Raw genomic sequence first — 24,740 nt, 5'->3', positions numbered from 1 at the left:
TACTACCAGCCAAAACAGAAAAAAAATAACCCAAAGCCTCCTTTTAGAGATGATGCATTTCCACCTACGCCCCTCCTTCTCTCGAAACGGGGGGAAATTTACAAAAGTGTACAGACGAGATGCAACCACAGCGTGAGGAGGAAAAGAGGCCGTGAAGAGAAGCTGATAATCTCTGGGGCCAACTTCAGACCCAAATGATGGATGCTTTAGAGGACAAATGCACAGACAAAATCAAGACGCCCGAGGCCAAGGAGGCTGATGAAAGACCCCAATGGGACAACAAAGCTCAGTACCTGCTCACATGCATCGGGTTTGCTGTTGGTCTAGGAAATGTATGGCGATTTCCTTATTTATGTCAAACCTATGGTGGAGGTAAGCATCTGCTTTGTGTGGTAAAAAGTCATTATAAAACAAATATATAAAGCAAAAAAAACTAATTAGACTGAATCATGTTACATAATGCGGTTTCTTTATGAACTTAAAAGTTTGAGACAGGAAGATGATGAAATACCAGACAGGAAATTACTGACGCTGCTCTTCACTACATGTGCCGCTATAGATACAACATCAAATGATGTAAATATGAATGAGTTACATATTAATGAGTTATTTATCATATAGCAAACTGGTGTGCTGGGATTTTAAGGTATTGTTCTAATTTGTGTAGGCCAGTGTAATTCAATAAATATTTGAAGATCTTGACTAACCTAAACTTTTACTTTCTCCTTACACTTCTAGTGTCTATCAGTATGAAACCACCAGTTAAAAATGTTTGCCATTTGTGTAAAATAGTCTGCAACACATGCAGCAGAATGCCATACATTACTACTCAGAATGTCAAATACAAATAAATTACAACTGCCTGTTATATTTTGTTTCTCACAAAAATTATAAATGCGTTCAGAAGACTTTCAGAGGTTTTCTTTAGAGGCTGATTGTAAAAATCAAACATCGTATCGGCTCCTGTCCGAAATATGGTACACTCACTGGGAGCGTTTTTCAAACAAAAACTTTGAGAAACAGCATGTCGCTTACATGTGAGCTTCTTTCACTTTAAATGTGTACATCCTATGCTCTAAAACCACAACTGTTTCCACTGTGGTTTCACAGATTGATTTCATTTTCAAACATTTTTTATGTACTTAAAGGAGAGGGAGGTCACACTTTTCACACTGTCTAACATTTACTGAGCACCATGCATCACAATAATATAAATATCATACAAAATGAAAGAAGGAAGTCTTGTGCACATATGTTGTTTTCATTACAATTTTCATATCTTATCTCACTACGAAGTTGTAGACTGGTGAACAGAGACTGTTTAGAGACTAGATTAACTAAAAACGTGACTTATGATTTAGGAATGCACAGAAACGTCAGATTACCTCTGGTTAAGTACGAACAGTGAAACAGATAGTCCAGGATTCTGTTATACCGGGGTTTAGAATAACTACTTTAAGTGTGAAAAGCATGTGCCGACTTGGCCTAAAGTCATTATGACAATTTGCCCCAAACTGACGTGTGTTAAAGGGACATTCCACTTTTTAAAAAAATATGCTGATTTTCCAGCTCCCCTGGAGTTGGGCATTTGATTTTTGCTGTTTTTGAATCCATTCGGCTGATCTCCTGGTCTGGCGCTGGCACTTTTGGCATGGCTTAGCACAATCCATTGAATCTGATTAGACCATTAGCATTGTGCTAAAAAAATAACCAAAGAGTTTCAATATTTTTTCCTACAGTATTTAAAACTTGACTCTTCTGTAGTTACATCGTGTACTAAGACCGACAGAAAATTAAAAGTTGCGATTTTCTAGGCCGATATGGCTAGGAACTGTACTCTCATTCTGATGTAATAATCAAGGACTTTTCTGCTGTACCATCATGGCTGCAGGAGGCGCAATGATATTACGCAGCAGCCGAAAATAGTCCCCTTAGTAACTTTCAATGGCAGGGGACTATTTTCGGGCAGTGCGTAATATCACGGTCTTAGTACACGATGTAACTACAGAAGAGTTTTAAATAGGAAAAATATCGAAACTCTTTGGTTATTTTTTTGCGCAATGCTAATGGTCTAATCAGATTTAATGAATTATGCTAAGCTATGCTAAAACTGGTAGCGCCAGACCCGGAGATCAGCTGAATGGATTCCAAAACGGTGAAAATCAAATGTTTAGCTCTAGGGCATCTGGAAAATGACCATATTTTATAAAAAAGTGGAGTGTCCCTTCAATGTTGGCTCAACATAGCACGTCAGCTAAAGTATCAAAAGACACGTTATTGTCTCATCTACTTTGTGCAAAATAATCATTTTTAACATTCATACCTAACAAAGTTGTATTTAATAAATAAATTTATCAAATTTGGAATAAGTGTAAATAATAATTAGATGAAATCTATATTACCAGATACTATTTGCACCTAATTTTTTGTAGATTAACCTACCTTTAAGTAACCATACCCAATAAATACATTCATTCTTAATAAACACTCGTTAGGCACTTCATTTCAAAATTTTAAACATTTTCTTCATTTTTATTGAAAATAAATGTCTTTTCGATATGTGACAGGAAAAGGGAGAAGAGCGAGAATGGCAAAAGGCAGTCCTCCCTACTGCCTGCACCACTAAAGCCGTTAATTTCAGCACATCTTTTATAAAATGTACTGCTCCAGCCAGACATTGGTGGGCGGAGCTAATGCCAACAAAGGACGCTATTTACACACAGTGTAAATAGACACTCCGGCCTTATTAGTGTTAGATTTTGCTGTTTACCTATTATAAGTTAGTAAATTAGAAAGCGTAATAAAAATATCAATATTATTTAGTGTCTAAACAATTCACAAGGAATTCACTTCACTACACAACCCGGAAGACTAACTCTTCTGCTTCCATTGTGTTTAAGTGTAACGTGTGATATGGCACATGCTATAACACAATCACATTCTGCATACAAATACAGTATGTTGCAATAGATCAAATCATTACTAAACATGTTAAATTATTACCCTGCTCAGTCATCTCAAATGTTTGTGGCCTTTTGATGTTTAAAGCATATTGCAGTCAGACACAAACCCGATGTTGTTTGTTTTGGACACACAGGTGCTTTCCTCATCCCGTACCTTATCGCCTTGGTTTGTGAAGGTCTGCCTCTTCTTCATATGGAGCTGGCGATCGGACAAAAGCTCCGGGCCGGCAGCATTGGTGTCTGGAACTCGATCTCACCGTATCTCTGTGGAGTAGGTGGGTAATGGAACAAATGATTGTAAAAAAGTCGCTCTCAACTCTGTCTGACCCCCCTGTGATCTGTGTTTCTTCATGAGACTAGCTCACTGTGTTGTGGTTGAAAAGTTGAAAGTAACCTATTTCTCACGAAAAGTAAAAGCCTGTTTAGAACAAGAACGATAACTATAAAGAAAACCCAATGATATTGGTTCTCCATTATAGTTTTAGTGTGTTGTGAACTATTTTTTGTAAACGATTTTTAAACTTTATCTTTATAGGTATAATAATTCCTGTAGCTCATTTAGTAGAGCATTGTGTTAGCAACGCAAAGATCATGGGTTGGATCCTCCTTGAACACACATACTGATAAAATGCCACTTTGTCACTTTGGATAAAAGCATCTGCCAAATGCATAAAATGCCTCAAATATATTGTTATCATCCTTGGTGTGAATTGGCCGTATAGGGTCAATATTATGGCTATTTTTACAAGATGTAATATAAGTCTCATGTGTGCGTAGAATGTGTCTGTAAAGTTTCAGCTCAAAATACCCTACAGATCATATCTGATCATTATAGCATGTCAAAAATGCCCATATTTGGGCGGAAGCAAAAAAGCACTGTTTTAATGCAAATGAGCTACAGCTCCTCACTCCCTTATCAACAGACAGTGAGCATTTTTGATTAAAATGATATCTGATTTCTGGGCATACAGTCTGAGATAATAGTATATTTAGCCAGATTAGTGCTACAATGTGACTTTTGGGTAAAGTTAACCAGTCAGTCAGTGGCCGAGGCTTTGTCGGTGTGACATCACATTAACAAGAGAATCAAAACAGCATGTCTAACGAAACTGCTTTGGTTAATTGTGGATTTAAATGGGATGAGTTGGTGGATTTTTTTATTGTAGGGTGGTTGTGTTCACACACTGCCAACAAACATTTATGTCCAAACACATTTTTAAAAGTGGATTTTGCATAATATGGGCCATTTAAGACGTAATGTCACTTACAGGGTAATTAAGTTAGAATATTTTAATATATTTGTATTTATTTTTAAAATAAAAATAAATGAAAGGTATACAATGTATGGAAACCTGATAAAAATATAATTTAATAAATACAAATTCTAATCTAAGCTTGACCACAAAATGTCTATGATTTCAGCAATTGTTTCACTACAGTGTATTTTTGGTTTTGTAAGGTTTTAACTATTGATTAACACAGTTTGACATACACTGTCAGCAGAGGCGTCATGCCCATTCAAACTGAGGGGGCAAGTGCGGATTTTGCATGCAACCTTAAAATCAAAGAAGCAACCGTCCATTAATCTGTTACTTTCTTTTAATCTGTTTAATATGCACAATATTAGCAATGCTGTGCTGCATCCTTGTCACTTTTCAGAGATTTTTGCCGTTTTTTGATAGTGTTTTGATCATGTTACATTTTGGCGGCAGACACTGCAGTTAGCGCAGTCTATGCTGTTGCTGCTGCATTGGCTATCTGAGGAATTAAAATGTGTAAGAAACGCTCACAGCATTTCCAAACCCCAGTACAGTAATGTGCAGTTAACCTCCTCTGTGTAGAAAATGTATGGTTTAAAATGTGACCGTCTCGACGTTATATAAGTATTTCTAGATTAATTTTCTTGGTACAACGCCAAAGTTCGCAGGAGTTCACGGGGCGTGGAATCACACATGCTCACATATGAGGTAAAATTTTATGCAAAAATACGTTTCTCTAATAATTTTATCTAAACATATTTTTTTAAATCATTATTGAACATTAAAATCAATCAGTGGCTATCGTTGTTTATATACATTATGGATTTAAAATTAACGTTACATTAATTTCATAGGATAATGCAGTTGTTGTGCAAAATGCATTAATGACACAATTAAACAAGTCATTAAACAAAATGTAAATAAACAAAACATGCCGTTTCAGATGTAAATATGATACCAATATGTCATTATTCCGATTGAATAGTATTTGAAAAGTTAGTCAACACTTTTATTTTGGAGGTTTTTGCATGAAGGCTGGGGCACTCAGATTGTTAGAAATGTAGGTGCCATGGAAAAGACTCAAAGCTCTAAACACTTCCGGTCATATGGTATGGCAGGTGGGCGGGGTCCTGGAGAAGATCGCAGCGATTAGCAACATGACCCAACTTCAAACGATCCAATCAGATCTCGATGGACAAATTCAAATCCAGCCCTGCCTCTTTTCATCTCAAAAGCCGTTTCATTCAGATATACGTCACCACGGGGAAAATAAGGCAATCGCTACTTCCGTTTCATGGCGACTTTAAAAAAAAAATTGGTGCATGACGCCCCTGACTGTCAGAAAAAATGATCAAAAAAGGTCCCAAGCTGTAAAAAAGGTGCTAATTTGTACCATTTATGTACATTTGGTACCAATATGTACCTTTGAGGTACAGTTAAATGCACTCTTTGGTACTAATACTGTATCTCTAACTCGTAAGATGCAAAGATGTACTTTTTGAAAAGGTACAGGTATGGACCATTTTTTGAATAATATTTCTGTGCTCATTTAGGTCTTGCCTCTATGGTGGTGTCCTTCCTGGTGTGTTTATTCTACAACACCATCCTGGCATGGGTCCTGTGGTACCTTTTTAATTCATTTTATAACCCTCTTCCCTGGCATCACTGTCCTACTACACTAAACCTCACAGGCAAGTTATAAACATTTTACAGAATCTAAACACTTTCAATGATCACTCACACTCATCATTTTCAACCAGCATTGGGTCAAAAAGTGACGAACCCAGCCAGTTAGATTGTAATTTAACCTTTGCTGGGTTGGTTCAACACAAAATGCTGGGTTGTTTTAATCCATTGTTGGGTCAAATCTAAACATTTTCTTGGTTAATTTAACCCACCCGTTGGGTTCATCCCTTTTTGACTCAACACTGGGTTGAAAATAACCCAGCATTTTTTAGAGTGCACATGAAATATTCAATTCAGTCTTATTTCTAGTATTTTCCCAGTGTGCATCTTTTGAAAGCTTTTCAAAAAATGGTACAGGAAATCATGCAAAAATATTTCAGATCAAATGTTGTAATTGCATCTTTCCACCGCAGAACAAGGTGAGGAGTGCAAACAGAGCACACCAGCCAACTATTTCTGGTACAGAGAGACTCTGAACATCTCTCCAAACATCGAGAGCAGTGGGGGCATGCAGTGGAAGATGGTTTTGTGTTTGGCCGCAGCCTGGTGCATAGTCTATGTCTGTTTCATCCGAGGCATTGAAACCATTGGAAAGGTATTGAGTCCTGTGATCGTCCTCTTATTCTTTATTGTTAACTTTCAACCTTCTTATTATTTAAGATTCTCATAAAGTCTGAACCTTTAATGCTGCAGGCCATTTACGTGACAGCCACCTTCCCTTACGTGGTGCTCACCATTTTTCTGATTCAGTCATTGACTCTGCCAGGTGCCACTCTTGGATTAAATCACCTCTTTAACCCAGACGTAAGTCTTACTATAGAGCCTTTGTATATGTGAGAAAGAAGGTGAAGAAAATAATGTAACTTGTTTGTTTCTCTTGACAGTGGGAAACATTAATGAACCCAAGGGTGTGGTTAGATGCAGCCACTCAGATTTTCTTCTCTCTGTCTTTAGCCTTTGGTGGCCTCATTGCATTTTCCAGTTATAACCCACAGAGGTGAGATGCATATACTGCCAAAAAAAAAACATCTCACCACCCACATCATTCTTCTGTACTTTCTTTCTTTCTTTGTTTATTCTTCACGCCATTCCAGCATACAGTATATGGCTATATTCATGGCGAGAACCGGTTAATCATACACAAGTTGATCCACACAAGTTAATGCATTCATTATGAAGTCCTGTATAAAATAGTGTAGTTTAAGCCACATAAAAAGTAGGGTCTACAGATTTAAAAAGATTAAGGTTCCAAAAATTTTGTCTAGCTGTGGTTCTAAAGAACCATAATCAATTAGTTTACACCAACTTTGAAACACAATCTGCTTTTTTAATTTTACTATCCAGCATGTGTAAAAGCTGTACTTATTTCTTTATGCTCAGGAACAACTGTGAACGTGACGCCGTCATCGTTGGCTGTGTCAACAGTCTGACATCCATCTACGCATCTATTCCCATCTTTGCGATTCTGGGGTTTAAAGCACTAAATAATTACATAGAGTGTGTAAAGAGGTGAGCATAACAATATAATAACACCATAATAATAAACTGTTCATTTAACCTTGTATTCGTCATTTGTTTCCAGCCATTTCATCAATGGGACAAATGCGAATATTTCTGATCTGAATATAACAGATAAAAATTATGAACAGTGGTTTACACATTTGAATTCTACAAATCCATCGCTTGTCGAAGATCTTAATTTGAAGTGTGATCTTAACACATTTCTTAATCAGGTACAGTTACATCTATTATTAATCTTTCAATTTGAATATGATGATCTGCATGCAAGCTAGCAAGCATTCATTTATGTATATTTTATTAACAAATCATGAACATCCTCTTTTTATTTGTGTGTATGTGTTTTGTACCCAGAGTGCATCAGGCACTGGCCTGGCATTCATCGTGTTCACAGAAGCGGTAACAAAGATGCCAGTTTCTCAGCTTTGGGCAGTGCTGTTCTTCATCATGCTCTTTACTTTGGGACTGTCTTCAATGTTTGGAAACCTGGAAGGAGTCCTCACTCCTCTGTTAGACCTGGGCATTATACCCAAAAGGATGCCCAAAGAACTTTTAACAGGTATTTGAGTTTGTTGGGTGGCTAACAGTTAGTTGATAAAAATGAACAAAATTGGTCTATATCATATATTCAATAGAACATGATCTCACGGAAAGTCGTGTTATAGTAACAAAAATTTTGATTCATTTGTTTGTGTCCATGGCACGGAATTTTGCTTTTTTGTGTGCCTTTAGCACGAATGTATTTTTTGTGTCACTTACACAGATTTCTATGGGTGGTTTTTCGTGGCCGTGGCACGACTTTCTTTTTCGTGTCATTTTATGTATTGTTTACTCCTTTTTTTTCTATTTTTAAATCATTGACGCTTGGGGTTGGGGTTATATTTGGAGTTTGGGTTAGGATGTACTTTGGTTTCTACATGTTTTTCTTCCGCTTTTAAAACTATTCTTGCCTGGAGTTGGGTTTTAGTTTAGGATTTCAAAAAATGTAACAGAAAGTGATTCTAACCCCAACCCCAAGTGACAATGGTAAGAAAGTGGGGAAAATTTTGAGAGAGCAATGCATGGGATGGCGTGAGGAGGAGAGTTGTGCCATGGCCACGAAGACTGTTTATGGAAATTTGTGCGAGTGACACGAAAAAGACATTTGTGCTGAATTTCTTGCCATGGACAGGAATAAATTAATACAAATTTTCGTGACTATAACATGGACACGAATAAATTAATAAAAATTTTCGTGACTATAACATGGACACAAATAAATTAATACAAATTTTCGTGACCATAACATGGACACGAAATTAATACAAATTTTCGTGACTATAACATGGACAGGAATAAATTAATACAAATTTTCGTGACTATAACATGGACAGGAATAAATTAATACAAATTTTTCGTGACTATAACATGGACAAGAATAAATTAATAAATATTTTCGTGACTTTAACATGGTCACGAATAAATTAATAAACATTTTCGTGACTATAACATGGACACGAATAAATTAATACAAATTTTTGTGACTATAACATGGACAGGAATAAATTAATACAAATTTTCGTGACTATAACATGGACACGAATAAATTAATAAAAATTTTTGTGACTATAACATGGACACAAATAAATTAATAAAAATTTTCGTGACTATAGACGGTTTCATCGGACGCATGTGATACACGTCTGGATCCGAATGGTCTGACTAGTTGCTAAACTGATCTCTTGAACAAATGCCTCATCGAAAATAACAAATGTTTTGGTTTCCTAGGTAATCTATGTGTTGTTTTTTTGCTTGTTATATAAATAAACTACGTCTAAAGTGCTTTGTTGTTATTTATTATTAGCGGAGTTTACCGGAAGTTATGTGCGGGCCGCGACCGCCGCTTGTTTATGTTGTTACTGCTGAAACCGTCTATAACATGGACACAAATAAATTAATGCAAATTTTCGTGACTATAACATGGATACGAATAAATTAATACAATTTTCGTGACTATAAGATGGACACGAATAAATTAATAAAAAAATTTGTGACTATAACATGGACACGAATAAATTAATAAAAAATGTTGTGTCTATAATACGACTTTCCGTGAGATCAGTCTGATTCAATATCTTATAATCAAAATGTTATGCATTGTTGCAGCCATGCGTCATCTCAGGAACAAACATGTTTATTAAGTATTTGGCAGTCTAAACAAATTATGGTTTGAGAAAAAAATTAAAATATCATATCTGATATAATTTTTTATTAATCCATTGCGGTAAAAATGAAAGGTCAGGTTGAGCGCATTATGGGATACCATGCTTCATGCATTAAGCTCTGTAATATACACAATTTATTTGCGTTTATTTATTCTTCATGCCATTCCTGGCTAAATTCATGGCGAAAACCTGTTAATCCATACACAAGTTGATCGACACAATTTAATCCATACACTGGTTGGGAGAGGGGCAATTTGGTATCTTCAATTTACCTATCTTGCATGTTTTTGGCCTGTGGGATGAAACCGGAGTACCCAGGGAGAACATGCAAACTTGAAACACACAGAAAAGCCACCTGACTTAGCCTGGGCTCGACTGGGGACTTTCTTACTGTAAGGCGACAGTGCTTGGACTGCGCCACTGTGCCGCCCCTCAGCGTACATACTAAACACAACAACCAGAGTAATAGTATTATGTACTGTGCAACATCAAACATATCCAATGACATAAGTCTTTCCTTTACAGGTCTCATATGCCTGGTTTCCTTCATTATAGCCTTGATCTTCTGTCTGCGCTCTGGGAACTACTGGCTAGAAATATTTAACAGTTACGTGGGGTCCGTGCCCCTGTTGGTCATTGCGTTTTTTGAGATCATAGCTGTAGTCTGTGTCTATGGTGTTAACAGGTATGTGAATAAAAGCAAGAATGCACAAAGCATTACAGTGATACTGTATAATGTAGAAAGGGTTACTAATAAAGTTAATTATTAAGGTTTGCTCTTTAATAACTCACCGATTCTTGGTTTATGTATCAGGTTCAGTAAAGACATCGAGGATATGACTGGACGACGACCCAATATGTACTGGCAGGTGATGTGGAGGGTGATCAGCCCCCTTATGCTGCTGGTAGTCTTCATGGCATATGTGATAGTTGAGGCCCAAAAGCAGCCCACCTATAAGGCGTGGAATCCAAATCACGTAGGAGACTTTGTAAAAGATAATTACTGTTAAATAAGAATATGAATGTATTTGTTGTGACATTTCCACACCTCTGTATCTCTCAGGATGATTTTCCAAAGGTTGAAGATCAGCCGTATCCGAACTGGGTGTTTGGCATTTGTGTTCTCCTGCCTCTTGTGCCATGTTCTCTTATTCCACTAGGGGCGCTGTACAGGCTCATTCAGTTCCTGCTTAAATCAAGAAGAGACAGAAGCGATATTGAAATGTATGAAGTTGAAACTTAGCGACAAAACCAAAACATTTTAGTGTCAGCTGTTTCAAGTATTGATTTTTGTTATCCAAAAAATCTCCAATGGAGAAGTTTTATAAAAGCTTTTTGAAAAAAAAAACAATATATTATTTATAGTATTGTCAGGATTGCATAATATCATCTCTGATATAGGAAATAAAATATAAATAATAGAAATGTTTTTAAATGTTCAATGTGTTTTTATACAGTAGGCTACACTGTCAGGATGGTCAGCAAATGGTCCCAGCTTCACTGTAAAAAATACTTTGCTTCCTTAAATTTTTTTGTTGAATCAGCTCGGATTTACAAGTCATTTTAACTTACTATTATTTATCTTGACTAGAGATGAGTTGTTGTAACTACAGGTGAGTTGTTATAACTTATAAAATTCTGATATATTTTATAAGTTGTGACAACTCATCTCTGTTGACATGACTTGTAAAAAAAGTTTAAGGCAGCAAAGTACTTTTACAGTGAAGCTGTCACTGGGGCAGTACTTTTAAAAAGGTCCTATACACTGAAAAAAAATTAATTCAAGTTACTTACAATTTAAGCAAAAAATGTAGCTTAAATAAACTGATTGCAACCACTTAGCTTAAAAAAATTGAGTAAGTTGAATGTATCATTTTTTTCAGTGTATGTATCATTTACAGTAGGTACTGATATACATTTGGTACTAATATGAACTCTTTAGGTACAAAAGTTAACTTTTTGAAAGGGTACCACCCCAGCTAGGGACCTTTTTGACCATTTGTCCTGACAGTGTAGCTACTTCTGTGATGTCATTTAATTGGATACTCTGCAATTTTTAAATAAAATATATCTAAACAATAAAGAACAGCTGTCTACATTTTTTATCAGATATCAATTTTGATAGATAGATAGATAGATAGATAGATAGATAGATAGATAGATAGATAGATAGATAGATAGATAGATAGATAGATAGATAGATAGATAGATAGATAGATAGATAGATAGATTTAATTGCGTATTTCCTAATTTTGTTCATTAACTATATTGCTAAGATATTGAATGTGTGTTCGCAATATTCTGTTTATCAACATTTACTTGATATAAATATCTTATAAGCAGGTACGGTAAATCTTTATTGTTTTTCTAGCTAAAACATGAATAGTTCAATGTGCAAGATTGCATGTCTTGTTCAATAACAACACTGTGTGATTAATTGATGGTCATAAACCTGTAATAAATCATTTATTGTAATAATATAACTAAATGATTAATTTTTAAAAAATTATGGTACAGCAATAAAATGAACATTAGTAAAATACAATCATCACTTTGCCTTGTATGTGTGTGTGTATGTGTGTTGGGGGGGGGGGGCGTTGGGTTGCATGACATTTGAGTGACAGGATGGCCTTTTTATGTAATGTGAGGGGTTAAAGAGTGACATTGTCCCCCAGTCCCCCAGTCACGTGCTGTAGAACATGCTGGCTGCCTTTGTCAGCCTGTGACTCTTTCTGCTTTTCTGGCAGTTTCATTCAGGGGTGCCCTCATGCCATGTGTTGTTATCAAGCCCCTCATAGTACCACAGCTGGGATTCAAGCATCCTTACCTGGGACACATGGCACATGACAGCACATCCTTGAGACACAGCAAGCTCTCATAGCAAAGAGAACTTGACAGAGTCACAAATCAGGTGATTTTTATTATTTTCAGAATACTTTGTTTATTAGCTTATAACAAAACAAATCTAACTGATGGGACAAAATTCATGAGCAGATTCATTAGTTGTTTTTAACTGTTCGCTTTAAATGCACATTGTTGAGAATGTGTGGTATTATGTCTGTAAAATCTAGGATAAAAAGTATGAGATTAGAAGATTTAAAATGTAATTTTGAAATGTCCTTACTCAGTCAATTTTAAAGATATCAAGGTTATAATTTTACAGAGTGTTCTTACATTATATAAGATGATTTTATGCAGAAAAAGACTTAAGTTGGGTTTTCACAGACTGGGTCATACGTATTATTTGTCAGTCATGACATTCTGCGATAACCTTTGTACTGCATAGTGACTGCTAAAGTGGGTATACAGAAGGCCGCAATGTAAAGTGTGACATCTATAAGTGTTGTGACAAGCAACAGTTTTGCATATCTTTAGACCAGAAAGAAGTCTCTTTAAAACTAATAAAAAATAAGTGACTTGATAAAATATTAAAAGATTTGATAAACCAGTCATACAGTAAGTCACAACAAGGGTATATTGGTAGCATACTCTGTATGTGTCAAAATGATTTTGCCAAAAATCATTAAGATATTTAGTAAAGAGCATGTTCCATGAAGACATTTTGTAAATTATTACCATAAATATATATAAAAATGTACTTATCATTAGTAATATGTGTTGTTAAGGACTTCATCTAGACAACTCCAAAGGCGATTTTCAAGGTACACATTTGCACATAAAGACTTCATAGCACCTCAGAGGAACATACAAGTACCAGAGAGTGCATATTAACACTTCAAAAGTACACATTTGTACCTTAATGTTATATATGCAATATGATCTTAAGGAAAGTCGTGTTATAGTCACAATTTTTTTTATTAATTATTCTTATCCAAGGCACGAAATTCAGCTTTTTTCGTGCCTTGGGCACGAATTTCTTTTACAAATTTCTATAAATAGTTTTTCATGTCCGTGGCACGACTTTCTTTTTCATGTCATTTTTATGTATCGTTTTCTCTTTTTCTACCCTATTCATTGTCGGTTGGGGTTGGGGTTAGATTTGGGGTTTGGGTTAGGATGTACTTTTATGTATTGAATTTTTCTATATGTTTTTCTTCCGATTTTAAAACTCGTCTCGCCTGGAGTTGGGGTAAGAGTTGGGGTTTGGGTTAGGATGTCTAAAAATGTAACAGAAAGTGATTCTAACCCCAACTTCAAGCGACAATAGTATGAAAAACAATGAGAAAACAATACATAAAATGACAAAAAAAAGAAAACCATGCAACGGACACAAAAAACCACCAATAGAAATTTGTGCGACTGACACGGAAAAAAAAAAAACATTCGTGCAAGGCACAAAAAAAACACGTATAAATTAATACAATTTTGCATGACACAACTTTCGGTGAGATCAGTCTATATACAGTAAGGACCTTTTTAAAGGGTACTGCCAAAGTGAGTGCTAGGGACCATTTTTTGACCATTTTCTCTGACAAATATGTTCTTCATATGCAGGATGTCTCTCAGAACAGAGAGACCCCAGTGTGTTGGTGTTGGTGTTGTTGTGGAGTTTGACAGAGAGGATAATAATGACAGAGATTCACCTGTGATCAAAGCCAAAAGGATACCAAGTATGTCTCTTTACCTGGCTGTATTTAACTGATATCATTTGGTGTACAAAAGGAAAGATTTAGAACTTGTGTTTTGTTGTTTTATGTTCATGTCTTTAATTTTGAAGTCCTTTTATTATGATCATTGTAGTCTTCACGTTACTCTGCCCTAGGCTTCATGCCCAGCTGCACTGCTTCCTGAACTTTTTCAGCCGGCTCCTTGTTTCCTGTCTGCCATTGTTGGACGGGCTGGTTAGTCCAGGTGTGCCTGACCTCAGTAGTCACAACAACAATAATCAGACACAGTTTGTCCAATAATGGCAGACAGGAAACAAGGAGCTGGCTTAAGTTCAGGAAGTAGTGCAGCTGGGCATAACGCCTATTGTGTCCAGTTGTGTCTTTACCGTTGATTAGTCTGTGTATATATACCCCAGTGTCTCCCATTGTCAGTTATTGTGTTATGTGTTGTTATATGGTTTGTTTAGGCCTTATGCTTGGAGTAAATAAAGACTTTCATCTGCATTTCGATCCTGATAACCTCATGTTTTGGACAATTTCTTATAGCTTCCTGCACTTAAATCTTTATCTCTGTAGAATTATTTTTAATTACTTTGGATCTTTAACTTCTAAACAAAAATAGGTCTAAAGCCACAAAGCAGAAGCAAGTAAAAAAGCATCTGCTATTTTAGACAGTCCATGCATAGTTTCTGCCTGACATGAAATTGAAAGTGCATTACTCTACAACATCTGTGCATACAAGAAATAAACCTTTTGAGACCCTTTATCTTTTAGGATCAGCCCTCATCTACCTCAAGGGCCCCAAGTTTCTTATTTATGTGAGTGGAGCGTTATCTATGTGGGTAAGCAGCCCTTTTATATCTGCTATGCTGTGATTGCATTCAGTAAGCAGGGCATAAGCTCTGGCACAGTATTGGAAGACCATATCTCAAGTATGGTGTTGAGTGTCTCTCTTCGTGTGCCAGGGTGATCGCATGTGGCATTTTGCCATTTCTGTTTTCCTGATTGAGTTGTATGGGCGTAACCTGCTGTTAACTGGCATCTTTGGACTGGTGGTGGCTGGTTCGGTGCTCTTACTAGGGGCTTTGATTGGAGATTGGGTTGACCGCAATCCAAGAAACAAAGGTAAAGATGGACTGTTACGTAAATATTTCACATCTATGTGACCCTGCCTGTGGTTAAAGTCTCATAATCTAATAATGAGATTAGGAGCAAAGTTTGATTTCACATTGTTTTTAAACTTTGTTATCATCTACTCAGTCAATATTTAAGATATCAAAGTTATGTTTTCACAGAATGTTATTTACATTGTGTATGGTTTTAAATAAAAAGAGTCAATCAAAAAAGACTTTAGCTGGATTTTGTAGGCAAGGTCACATATTTGCTGCACTTTAGGATAATGTGACACTGTATAAAAATGAAACTTAAAGTTTAATTTTGGGTGGTAAAATATGACCCTGGCGTGTTTTTTTTGTGCAGTATCATAATATCTTCTCTGTCTCTCACCATAGTGGCCCACGCGTCTCTGTTCATTCAGAATATCTCTGTGACCGTTTGCAGCATTGTTCTCATGTTGGTGTTCTCTTACAAAAAGTGGATTGAAGAAATTTGGGATGGATGGTTAACTGTAAGTCTCTACAAATCTTTAAATGTTATGTTGCATTTGAACTAAATTAAGAATGCAGTTAAAGTAAGTTCACCCAAAAATTGAAATTCTGTCATCATTTAGGCACCCTTATGTTGTTCTAAACCTGTATGAATTTCTTTATTCTGTTGAACACAAAAGAAGTAGGGCTGTCAACAGAATAATCGTGATTAATCGGATACAAAATAAAAGTTTGGTTTTGCATATTGTGTGTGTAATTATCACCTCTAAATAAATTCACACATACATGTATACATTAAAAAAATTATGTATATATATATATATATATATTACTATAAAATATATTAAAATCTAAATAAATATTTATATACATGTAAATGTTTCTGAAATACATACATACAAAAATAATTGCACATAGTGCTTTTACTTATACCACGGGGCTGTTGAATGCTTTATTCTGATTGGCTGAGAAATGTTTCATGGGTGTTGATTATTTACCAATAACCGCACACCTAACCTTTACAATTTTTGGTTAATATTTTTTGTAACCATGGTATAAGAGGAATAATTGACTTCGGTCCTTTGAATTATGTAAGGAATAATTGACGACGGGCCATTGAATTATAAGAAAATAATGCACACCAAGGTGGTAATGCGGCACGACGCGAAGCATTATTTTCAAATAATTCAAAGGACCGGAGTCAATTATTCCGCTTATACCACGGTTACCACAAACATTGCTCTGGTGCCTATTTTTAAGACATTTGAAGGATTGGGTGTGCGGTTTACAGAAAAGTAATCAACACCCATAGAACATTTCTCAGCCAATCAGAATGCAGCATTCAACAGACCCGTGGTATAATTTAAAATAATGCACACCCGCAGTGTAACGGCATTACCATCTTGGGTTTGCATTATTTTCTTATAATTCAAAGGCCTGTCGTCAATTATTCCTTTACATATTATGTAAACTTTAATTTTGTTGGGGCCATTTTTTTAATTTTTTTTGTCTTAATTTGGCCACAACTTTCTCTGTGTTTCAGCAAATGGAATGATTTTTGGTGACAAATCTTATATTTACACTTATTTTAAGAAAATGCTCAAAAAGGATAATGTGAAGAGTTAAAATCATGCTATTATAGTCCATATAACTCAATGTACAAACCAACCAGAAATTAAGCTCTGTTTTTTGCACAGGCTACTAAGGGTTAATGGTGCCACATGGTGTTCAACAGTAAAAATAACAAATTTTACCTCTTTGCAAAAGGAAAAACCACAAAGTATCAAGAATGCATGATAATAAGGTGTCATGGCTGTTTTTACTAATCTTTGGCATGACTAAGACTGGGAAAAAGGTGAAAAAATCCAGTCCACAATCACTTTTTATATTGAAAATCAGTCGTTTTGTGTTTTTTTCCCCTTAAAATCATTGGCATCACTTATGAGCTAGGCACTTAAAGAGTTAAAATCATGACATTTTTAGAAACATTTGGTAGTTTTGATCAGTACTGAGGTTGATTAACAGATTTATACAAAAAATTTTGAAAAAAAATATTAATCTGATACATTTTTACAGCCGTTTAATTTAGTGGCCATTTTTGGACACTAACAACACAAAAGGGTAGTGAATTGGAACAATGCACAAGGGTTAATCGAGATTAATCTTTTGACAGCCCTAAAAAGAAGATATTTTGATGACATTAACCCCTTAAAGTACCAACGTTCCATGGGCAGAATTTTCATTTTTGGGTGAACTGTCCTTTTATGAATGCTCAAAGTTGCATTGTTTGCCTGGTGTTAACTAGTCCCTGCTAAAACAATGTTCCTGCTCTGATGACATAGAACACACATAGTAATCTGTTGCATCACACAACTTACACAAGGTGGTTTGTTATACGGTGGTGATCATCCTGGCAGATGTTGCAAACCTCGCCAGCACAGCTCTCACCATTACCATCCAAAGGGACTGGATTGTGGTAATCACAGGCTATAACCGCGGCCACCTCGCAGGTACCACTACTATTTCTTTCCATAATGTTAAATGAAAAATAGTAAGAGTAAATCCAACAACCAAATGTACAGCTAAAAAAAAGGTTAACCGTCTAATAATGTACAGTATGTGCATCTTCTTTTCATAGACTCGTTGTTTGGAAATAACAATGCAAGTATGAATTAGTTTGAGCATTTGATATTTAAATGGATTATTTTGATATCAATGTTTTCGGATGCAGGAATGAATGCGACCATGAGGCGGATCGATCAGGTGACCAACATCCTGGCACCACTGGCAGTGGGTCAGGTAATGACTCTGGCCTCTAATGTGGTTGGCTGTGGCTTCATCTTGGGATGGAATCTGGTGTCCCTCATTGTAGAGTTCATCTTCCTCTCCAGAGTCTACCGCATCGTGCCGGAGCTGTCAGTCAAACCGCCGGTACTGGAACATCAAGTCTGTGTAGAGAAGAAAAGAGAAAGAAAATGTACGCAAGGTAGAATTTCATTAAGCACACAATGTTTATTAAAATGAGTCTAGTAAGTTCAATAACTTTTTCTTTATTAAAAATGTAAACAATGAATTCTCCTTTATTTAGGCAGGAGCTCAGTCTGTCCAACTTCAGCAGTCTATGAGGGGAACAGTAGCAGCCTGCATCTATCCCGAATACCGAAATGCTTCCAGCACCTGCGTGGCCTCCTCAGTACCTGCCGAGAGGGATGGAGGGCATATTACAGACAGCCAGTTTTCCTAGCCGGTCTGGGTCTGGCCTTCCTGTACACGACCGTGCTGGGCTTTGACTGCATCACCACCGGCTACGCTTACACCCAGGGAATAAGCGGATCGCTTCTCAGCATCCTAATGGGAATATCAGCCGTGGCGGGGCTTCTGGGTACTCTCCTTTTCACCAAGCTGCGGAAAGCATGTGGCCTGATCAACACTGGGCTCATTTCCAGCGGCCTGCATCTAGGTTGCCTATTGCTTTGTGCGTGCTCTGTGTTTGCCCCCGGCAGCCCCGTGGACCTCAGTTTGTTAAACATGGGAAATGCGTCCGATCTGGGTGGAATGGCCGGAGGTCACCAGAGGCACGGATACCCGCTGCGTGGAGGCAACAACCAGCCTCTGCTGTCGGACCGATCGTCCATTCACTGGACCAATAGCACTGTGCTGTTTGAGAATGCACCATCAGGGACCGAACCTGAGTCTTATGTTTCCATCATCTTGTTGTTTCTTGGCGTCATTACGGCACGTGTTGGTGAGTAGTACACTCAGTAGTACTGTACATTTAAATAAAATATTGTAATGAGAGAATTTAAAAGGATAGATCTAAAAAAATTAAAAATGGCTAATGTTGGCTATGTTGGGTATTCTTACTATCCTGACTAAAGTGTGACAGATACTAACACAGACACCTGTCCAATGTTTTACAGGTCTTTGGTCTTTCGACCTCACGGTGACTCAACTCTTACAGGAAACAATAAGTGAATCCGAGCGTGGGGTTGTTAATGGAGTCCAGAGCTCAATGAACTATCTGATGGATCTCTTGCATTTCCTCATGGTCATATCTGCCCCTCAGCCACAACACTTTGGCATTCTTGTCATCGTGTCTGTTCTGTTCATTTTCACGGGACACACCATGTACTTCCTGTATGCCAGGAAAGCCAAGAGGAAACAACGCACAAATACATAAGCAACACAGATATATGCAGACTTCCTTGTTGAATGTCTCTTCATTCCTGCACTGAGCCACGCGTGTTAGTTGAGGCGCAGTACAGTACTCAGGTGAATATAACTGGGAAACGGCGCCTCCTGCTGAAACACTTAAATAACTGTAAAGTTGGCACTTATACCTGTAAGAGAGCCAACCTTCTCTTGGAAGTTAATCATTGTTTTAAAGTGCACAGTATTATTACAAGAACACGAGACAACACGTTTTAATGGATTATTACCAGAACAAACATCTCTTTGTTAAGCCTTTTTTGCAAATTTGTCCTACTTAACTAGGGATGCACCAGTACAAAATGTCTGATAGTAATAATCACACAGCATGGCTTTTGATGCATTTTTCCATATCTTTTGTTTGCCAGAATATAATCTGCCCTGATCATCATCTGTTTTTAAATAATCAGACAATCTCTAATAGTGAGGGGAAATGCTTTATCTGCCAATACCGATTATAGGGTGATGGGTGCATCTCTAATTTTCTCTAATTATAACCAACCACAGCCATACAGAAATGTAAAACTTAACCATGCATGTACATGTATGGATTCTATAGGTTTAAAATTATTTGTCACATATCCGTACATTTATACAACACACATGAACATGTAAAAATACTACACTGTAAAAAAAATGCAGCATTAAGTTAAAACAACTTGCTTTTGCAAGTCAACTCAAACTACTATTTTAAGTTTTGACTTGTGATAAGTTGATATAACTTATAAAAACAAGCTGAAATTATTTAACTTACTTTGTTAAGTTAAAGTAACATAAAATATATGTTGATTTGACAAAAATGCTGCATTTTTTACAGTGTACATTTTTACATATGTTACGTATATGACACATAATTCTGTGAACAACTTAAATTCATATTTCATATGATACTTAAAAGAGATTAACAATCAGGTGACCTATTAATCTAACTAAAACTATTTTATAAATATGTTCATATGAGCTAGAGCTCTATGAAAACGGGTGCTACCACCAAAATTGATTTAAATGTCAATTGTCAGTAGTTTGAGATACAAATTATGAAAAAGACAGACAGATAGTCTACCTTTTGTTTTGGAATAAAGCACACATTAATAAATCTCGTCCAGTAAACAGAAATCCTTTTTTCATCTGTTTGTTAAAGGTGCAGTGTGTAAATTTTAGCGGCATCTAGTGGTGAGGTTGCGAAATGCAACCAACGGCGTAGTCCACTGCTCACCCCTTGCTTTTGAAACACATAGAGAAGCTGCGGTAGCTGCCACCGGACAAACATGTCATCGTCAGAGACAACCTAGTAAAAAAATTGTCCGTTAAGGGCATGGGGGCACAAAATCGCGACTTCCATGTAAGGGGACCCTCTTTGTACGTAGATAAAGGTCTCGTTCTAAGGTAATAAACACATAATGGTTCATTATGAAAGGTCTTTGGACTCCCCTGGGAATATAGTTTTGTATATTTATTGCATTTCTCTCAAGAGATCCTTCTAAAAATTACACACTGCACCTTTAAAGCATACTGGTTTCATTAGGCTGTTTGTGGGTTTTGACTAAATGAATAATCTTGCAGCTCAAGTGAAAACTGTATGACAAGACTGTGGACTTTAATGTGTCTCTGTTGTCTTCTAATTGATTACTATGAGTGTTTTTTCAGAACGGATGAAGACAGAATCTTACCTCAGCACTTAACTGTTATGTATTGAACTCTAGCTTGAACTTATTTGTGAAAGGTAACTTTACATTAGTAATGGTTAACATATACGTACAGTAATCTTCATTGCATCTGTTTAAACCGTGTTAATAATTTATTTTACAGATATACAGTTTTAATACCGATGTGTAAAAGTTAAATGTTTTGAGTACTTTTCAGAATACTGTACAAAAGCATTTATTGTGTTGATCCATAGCCAATGAATAAAGAATGGCTGTTGAATTGCAGTATGGTTTGTGTCCACCAGATGTCCCTGTCTGTAAATCATAGAAGGCGTGTTCGCCTTCATGCAGCGCTGCGCAGAGGATTCGGCTTATGACATCGAAGTACCGCGAGAGCGGTTCGAAAGTTGTGCATTTGTGATGTCAAACCCCTATGCGTCTGCGCAGCACCGCATGATGTTGATCACAAGTAGGACAAAGTAGCCACATACAGTAACAAAGACTACTCACTGCAAACGAAAAATTAGTTATTGCGGAGGATTGGGCACATTTTACAAAATTATATTAGTTCTTAATGTTGCCTATTACAAAAGTTGCAATGTGAAAATGAGGACACTGTATCAGGAAAATGTATTTTTCTTGTTTATCAATAAAATCAATTAAACACCCCTAAAGGATATATTTGCGTAAAAAGCAAAACGATTGCTTTCGAAACACAATTTAGTAATGTACAAGATAAAGCTATTGTCCATTGATGTAAGAAAAAAAAGTATAATTCAAAAGGAAAACAAGATTATTTTCTTACCCCACTGCAGCTCTTTCTTGTTATAAGCAAAACTTTGTTAGATTTGGTTTCTCTAAAACTGCTCTGATAATAACAGTGACCTTGAGTCTAGCACTAACAAAAAGCTTGTTCGACTTCATGCAGTGCCAAAAGAACCGACAAGCGGATGACGTCAAAGTACCGCGAGTTCGATTCGAGAAACCATATGGAGAAGTCTAATTTCGACTCGCTCTCGCGGTACTTTGATGTCATCCGCCGGTCAGTTCTAGTAGCAACGCATTTAAATCGAACAAGCTTAAATTTACTATCGGTGATCTCATAGGTACTGTACCGGCCCACTCACGTCACGTGACACATTACCTGCAAAGATCCGCACCTCTGTTTACTCACGTGCCTATTGTCCACACAATGGACATTTACTAATGTACTGCTGGGTGCTCGGACCACACTATATCGACTTTATTTGCTCACCTGTGGATAAGTCAACAACATCCGTCAATGATCTGAGGGATCTCGGTGTATGTCCTCCAATCTGTGCCGCTTTCTGTCTGGATCTCCTCGACATGGAGGGGATGATATGGAATGAGGATCGCTCTGTGGTCAAGGGTGGTCTCATAAACCGGGGCAGAAGTAAAACTCTGAAAGTTCAGAGCACTACACATGAACCTTCTTCACCCTCACCCAACAAAGACTTTCACTTCAAGAACAGCCTGGAAAGTGTAAGTCTACCTTGTGACGTTTTAATATGGCTACATCGTGCTTAAAACAGTTTATGTGAGTTTTATAAGCTACAGTAACGTTATATGTTTGAGCAATGCTTAGACAACGCTGAAGTAAGCTTGATTCATTTCATTGGTCAGGCTGTAATGTGAGAGTGGTTGAAGGGAAACCTGTTGGGTGGGATTTGAAACATTGAAAGAGGTTTTGTATTTCGCAATACAAATACAGTGACCTTTAAGTGTATTGAATATATTAATATTGCATTTATATATAGAGGCATTAATAGGAAATCTAAAAAAAAAAACAGTAGGAGGCTAAATCCACTAAAAAATATGCTGATAATTCCTAAAATAAGTGACTCAGTGTTTGTTTGTGTTTGTTATCATTCACTTTTATGTTTTTCATAAAATACTTAAGACTTCCTGTCCATTCAATCTATACATTTTCATCAGTCTGTTTGTTCCCTGTGGATCGAACCCGTTACCTTTACTCTACCAGTTGAACTACAGGAACACATGATTTATCAATATTTGTTATTTTTACATCAAGTTTCAAGGTTACAAAAGACACAGATGTAAAAGGGGAAATCTAATATTTTAGGTGGTCACCATTTTGTTTTTCAACATTTTTAACCACTGTATACTGTCAAAAAAGCATGGTCAGAAAAGCTCTCAGTACCCATTCAAAAAAGTAAAGATTTGCACCTAAAGAGTTCATATGAGTTCTTCAGAGGTACAAACCAGTAGTTAAAGGGACACTCCACTTTTTTGCTCAAAAATATGCTCATTTTCCAGCTCCCCTAGAGGTAAACATTAGATTTTTACCGTTTTGGAATCCATTCATCCGATCTCCGGGTCTGGCGTACCATTTTTAGTATAGCTTAGCATACATAATCCATTGAATCTGATTAGACCATTAGCATCACGCTCAAAAATGACCAGAGTTTTGATATTTTTTCTATTTAAAACTTGACTCTTCTGCAATGATATTACGCAGTGCCCGAAAATAGTCCCCTGCTATTGAAAGTTACCAAGGGGACTATTTTCGGGCACTGCGAGCTTATTAGTACCTTAAAGATACATATTAGTATCTCAGGTTCATATTGGTACCAAATGTTTACATATCTATACCTATGGTACACTGGTAAAAAATGCTGGGTTGTTTTTAACCCAGGGCTGGGTAACTATTGGACAGAACACATTGCTGGGTTAAAATGACCCAAATAATGGGTTAATGGGTTAATAATGGGTAAAATAATTGTTAATCAACCATGCTGATATGGTATATAGTAGGACATCTATAAGGGTTCTGCCCTATAGTGACAGCTGGGATACATATTTTGCCAGTAGGACTGGGCGGTACGACGGTATATTCCGTTACCGCGGAATAAAATGTCAGACGTAACAGATTTTTCTATTCCGTGTATTGCGCGGAATGCAAATAAGTGGGCGTGCTACCTCTTCCCTCCCGCATGTTAGACTGTGTGTGACGTAGATACATGTAAAATAATTCACTAAAATGAACGAGTTATTATTTTTATAATAAGTTCCAGTGAATCCACCGCAGGCCTCGCATCTTTCTCTCTCTCTCTCTCTCTCTCTCTCTCTCTCTCTCTCTCTCTCTCTCTCTCTCTCTCTCTCTCTCCCTCTCTCGGCAAGCGCAAGGAGCTGCGACGCCAAATAAAGATTTCTTCTCGCACATAATGCTAATATTTGTAAAGTTTCAAGATTCTGTCTTATCAAGACTTAATCTGTTGTTATCTTCTGGGCATTTCACTTTATTATTAACTTTAAATTGCTCATATTTTAAAAATGCGGTGAGCAGTTAAAAGCTAGAGTAAGTGGCAAATTTCTGTACATTTTTATAATCAAAAAACAATATAAACCGAAAAACATGTATACAGTGAAATATACCATTCCGTGAAATAAAATGACTCATTCCGTGAAATAGATTTTTGGTAATTCCGCCCACCTCTATTTGCCAGTATAGGTTTATGACAAGTGATGTGAAAAATTGTGAAAAGTTTTTTTAAACCTTCTGTATAGTTTCTCGGTTCTTTTTTAAAGATGGGAAAATC

At 36.6% G+C, this 24,740-nt stretch overlaps 3 protein-coding genes and 1 long non-coding RNA gene across 5 annotated transcripts in view; 3 read left to right on the top strand and 1 right to left on the bottom strand.

The window, feature by feature from the left end:
* The first annotated feature begins 74 nt into the window (after nucleotides 1-74).
* Nucleotides 75-11,710, top strand: LOC129449013 (sodium-dependent neutral amino acid transporter B(0)AT1). The gene is made up of 12 exons (XM_055211754.2): nucleotides 75-372; nucleotides 3,098-3,238; nucleotides 5,776-5,913; nucleotides 6,322-6,503; nucleotides 6,602-6,712; nucleotides 6,793-6,905; nucleotides 7,289-7,417; nucleotides 7,491-7,641; nucleotides 7,781-7,985; nucleotides 10,156-10,315; nucleotides 10,445-10,607; nucleotides 10,694-11,710. The coding sequence occupies exons 1-12, from the start codon at nucleotides 195-197 to the stop codon at nucleotides 10,871-10,873; spliced, it is 1,851 nt and encodes a 616-aa protein (XP_055067729.2). The 5' UTR covers nucleotides 75-194; the 3' UTR covers nucleotides 10,874-11,710.
* A 2,338-nt stretch (nucleotides 11,711-14,048) lies between these two features.
* Nucleotides 14,049-20,237, top strand: LOC129447796 (ferroportin). The gene is made up of 8 exons (XM_055209660.2): nucleotides 14,049-14,201; nucleotides 14,973-15,040; nucleotides 15,164-15,323; nucleotides 15,710-15,825; nucleotides 17,688-17,814; nucleotides 18,036-18,290; nucleotides 18,393-19,049; nucleotides 19,225-20,237. Exons 1-8 carry the CDS (start codon nucleotides 14,069-14,071, stop codon nucleotides 19,482-19,484), a joined length of 1,776 nt encoding a protein of 591 aa, XP_055065635.2. The 5' UTR covers nucleotides 14,049-14,068; the 3' UTR covers nucleotides 19,485-20,237.
* LOC129447798 (uncharacterized) lies at nucleotides 17,978-22,159 on the bottom strand. Its single transcript, XR_008645572.2, has 2 exons — nucleotides 21,965-22,159; nucleotides 17,978-18,252 (listed from the first exon to the last, which is right to left on the bottom strand). It is a non-coding gene; the product is annotated as an uncharacterized lncRNA (long non-coding RNA).
* A 105-nt stretch (nucleotides 22,160-22,264) lies between these two features.
* Nucleotides 22,265-24,740, top strand: part of rapgef5b (Rap guanine nucleotide exchange factor (GEF) 5b) — a 56,874-nt gene continuing 54,398 nt past the window's right edge. For both annotated transcript variants that reach the window (XM_055209657.2, XM_055209656.2), the window contains exon 1: nucleotides 22,265-22,662. In XM_055209657.2, coding sequence (XP_055065632.2) covers nucleotides 22,366-22,662 — 297 coding nt within the window. In that variant the 5' untranslated portion in view covers nucleotides 22,265-22,365. The remainder of the gene's footprint in view (nucleotides 22,663-24,740) is intronic.

Source organism: Misgurnus anguillicaudatus, chromosome 10 (genome assembly GCF_027580225.2).
Source record: "Misgurnus anguillicaudatus chromosome 10, ASM2758022v2, whole genome shotgun sequence".
NCBI classification, from domain to species: Eukaryota; Metazoa; Chordata; class Actinopteri; order Cypriniformes; family Cobitidae; genus Misgurnus; species Misgurnus anguillicaudatus.
Note: the sequence above shows the minus strand (reverse complement) of the source record. Positions and strands in the feature narration are given on the sequence as shown.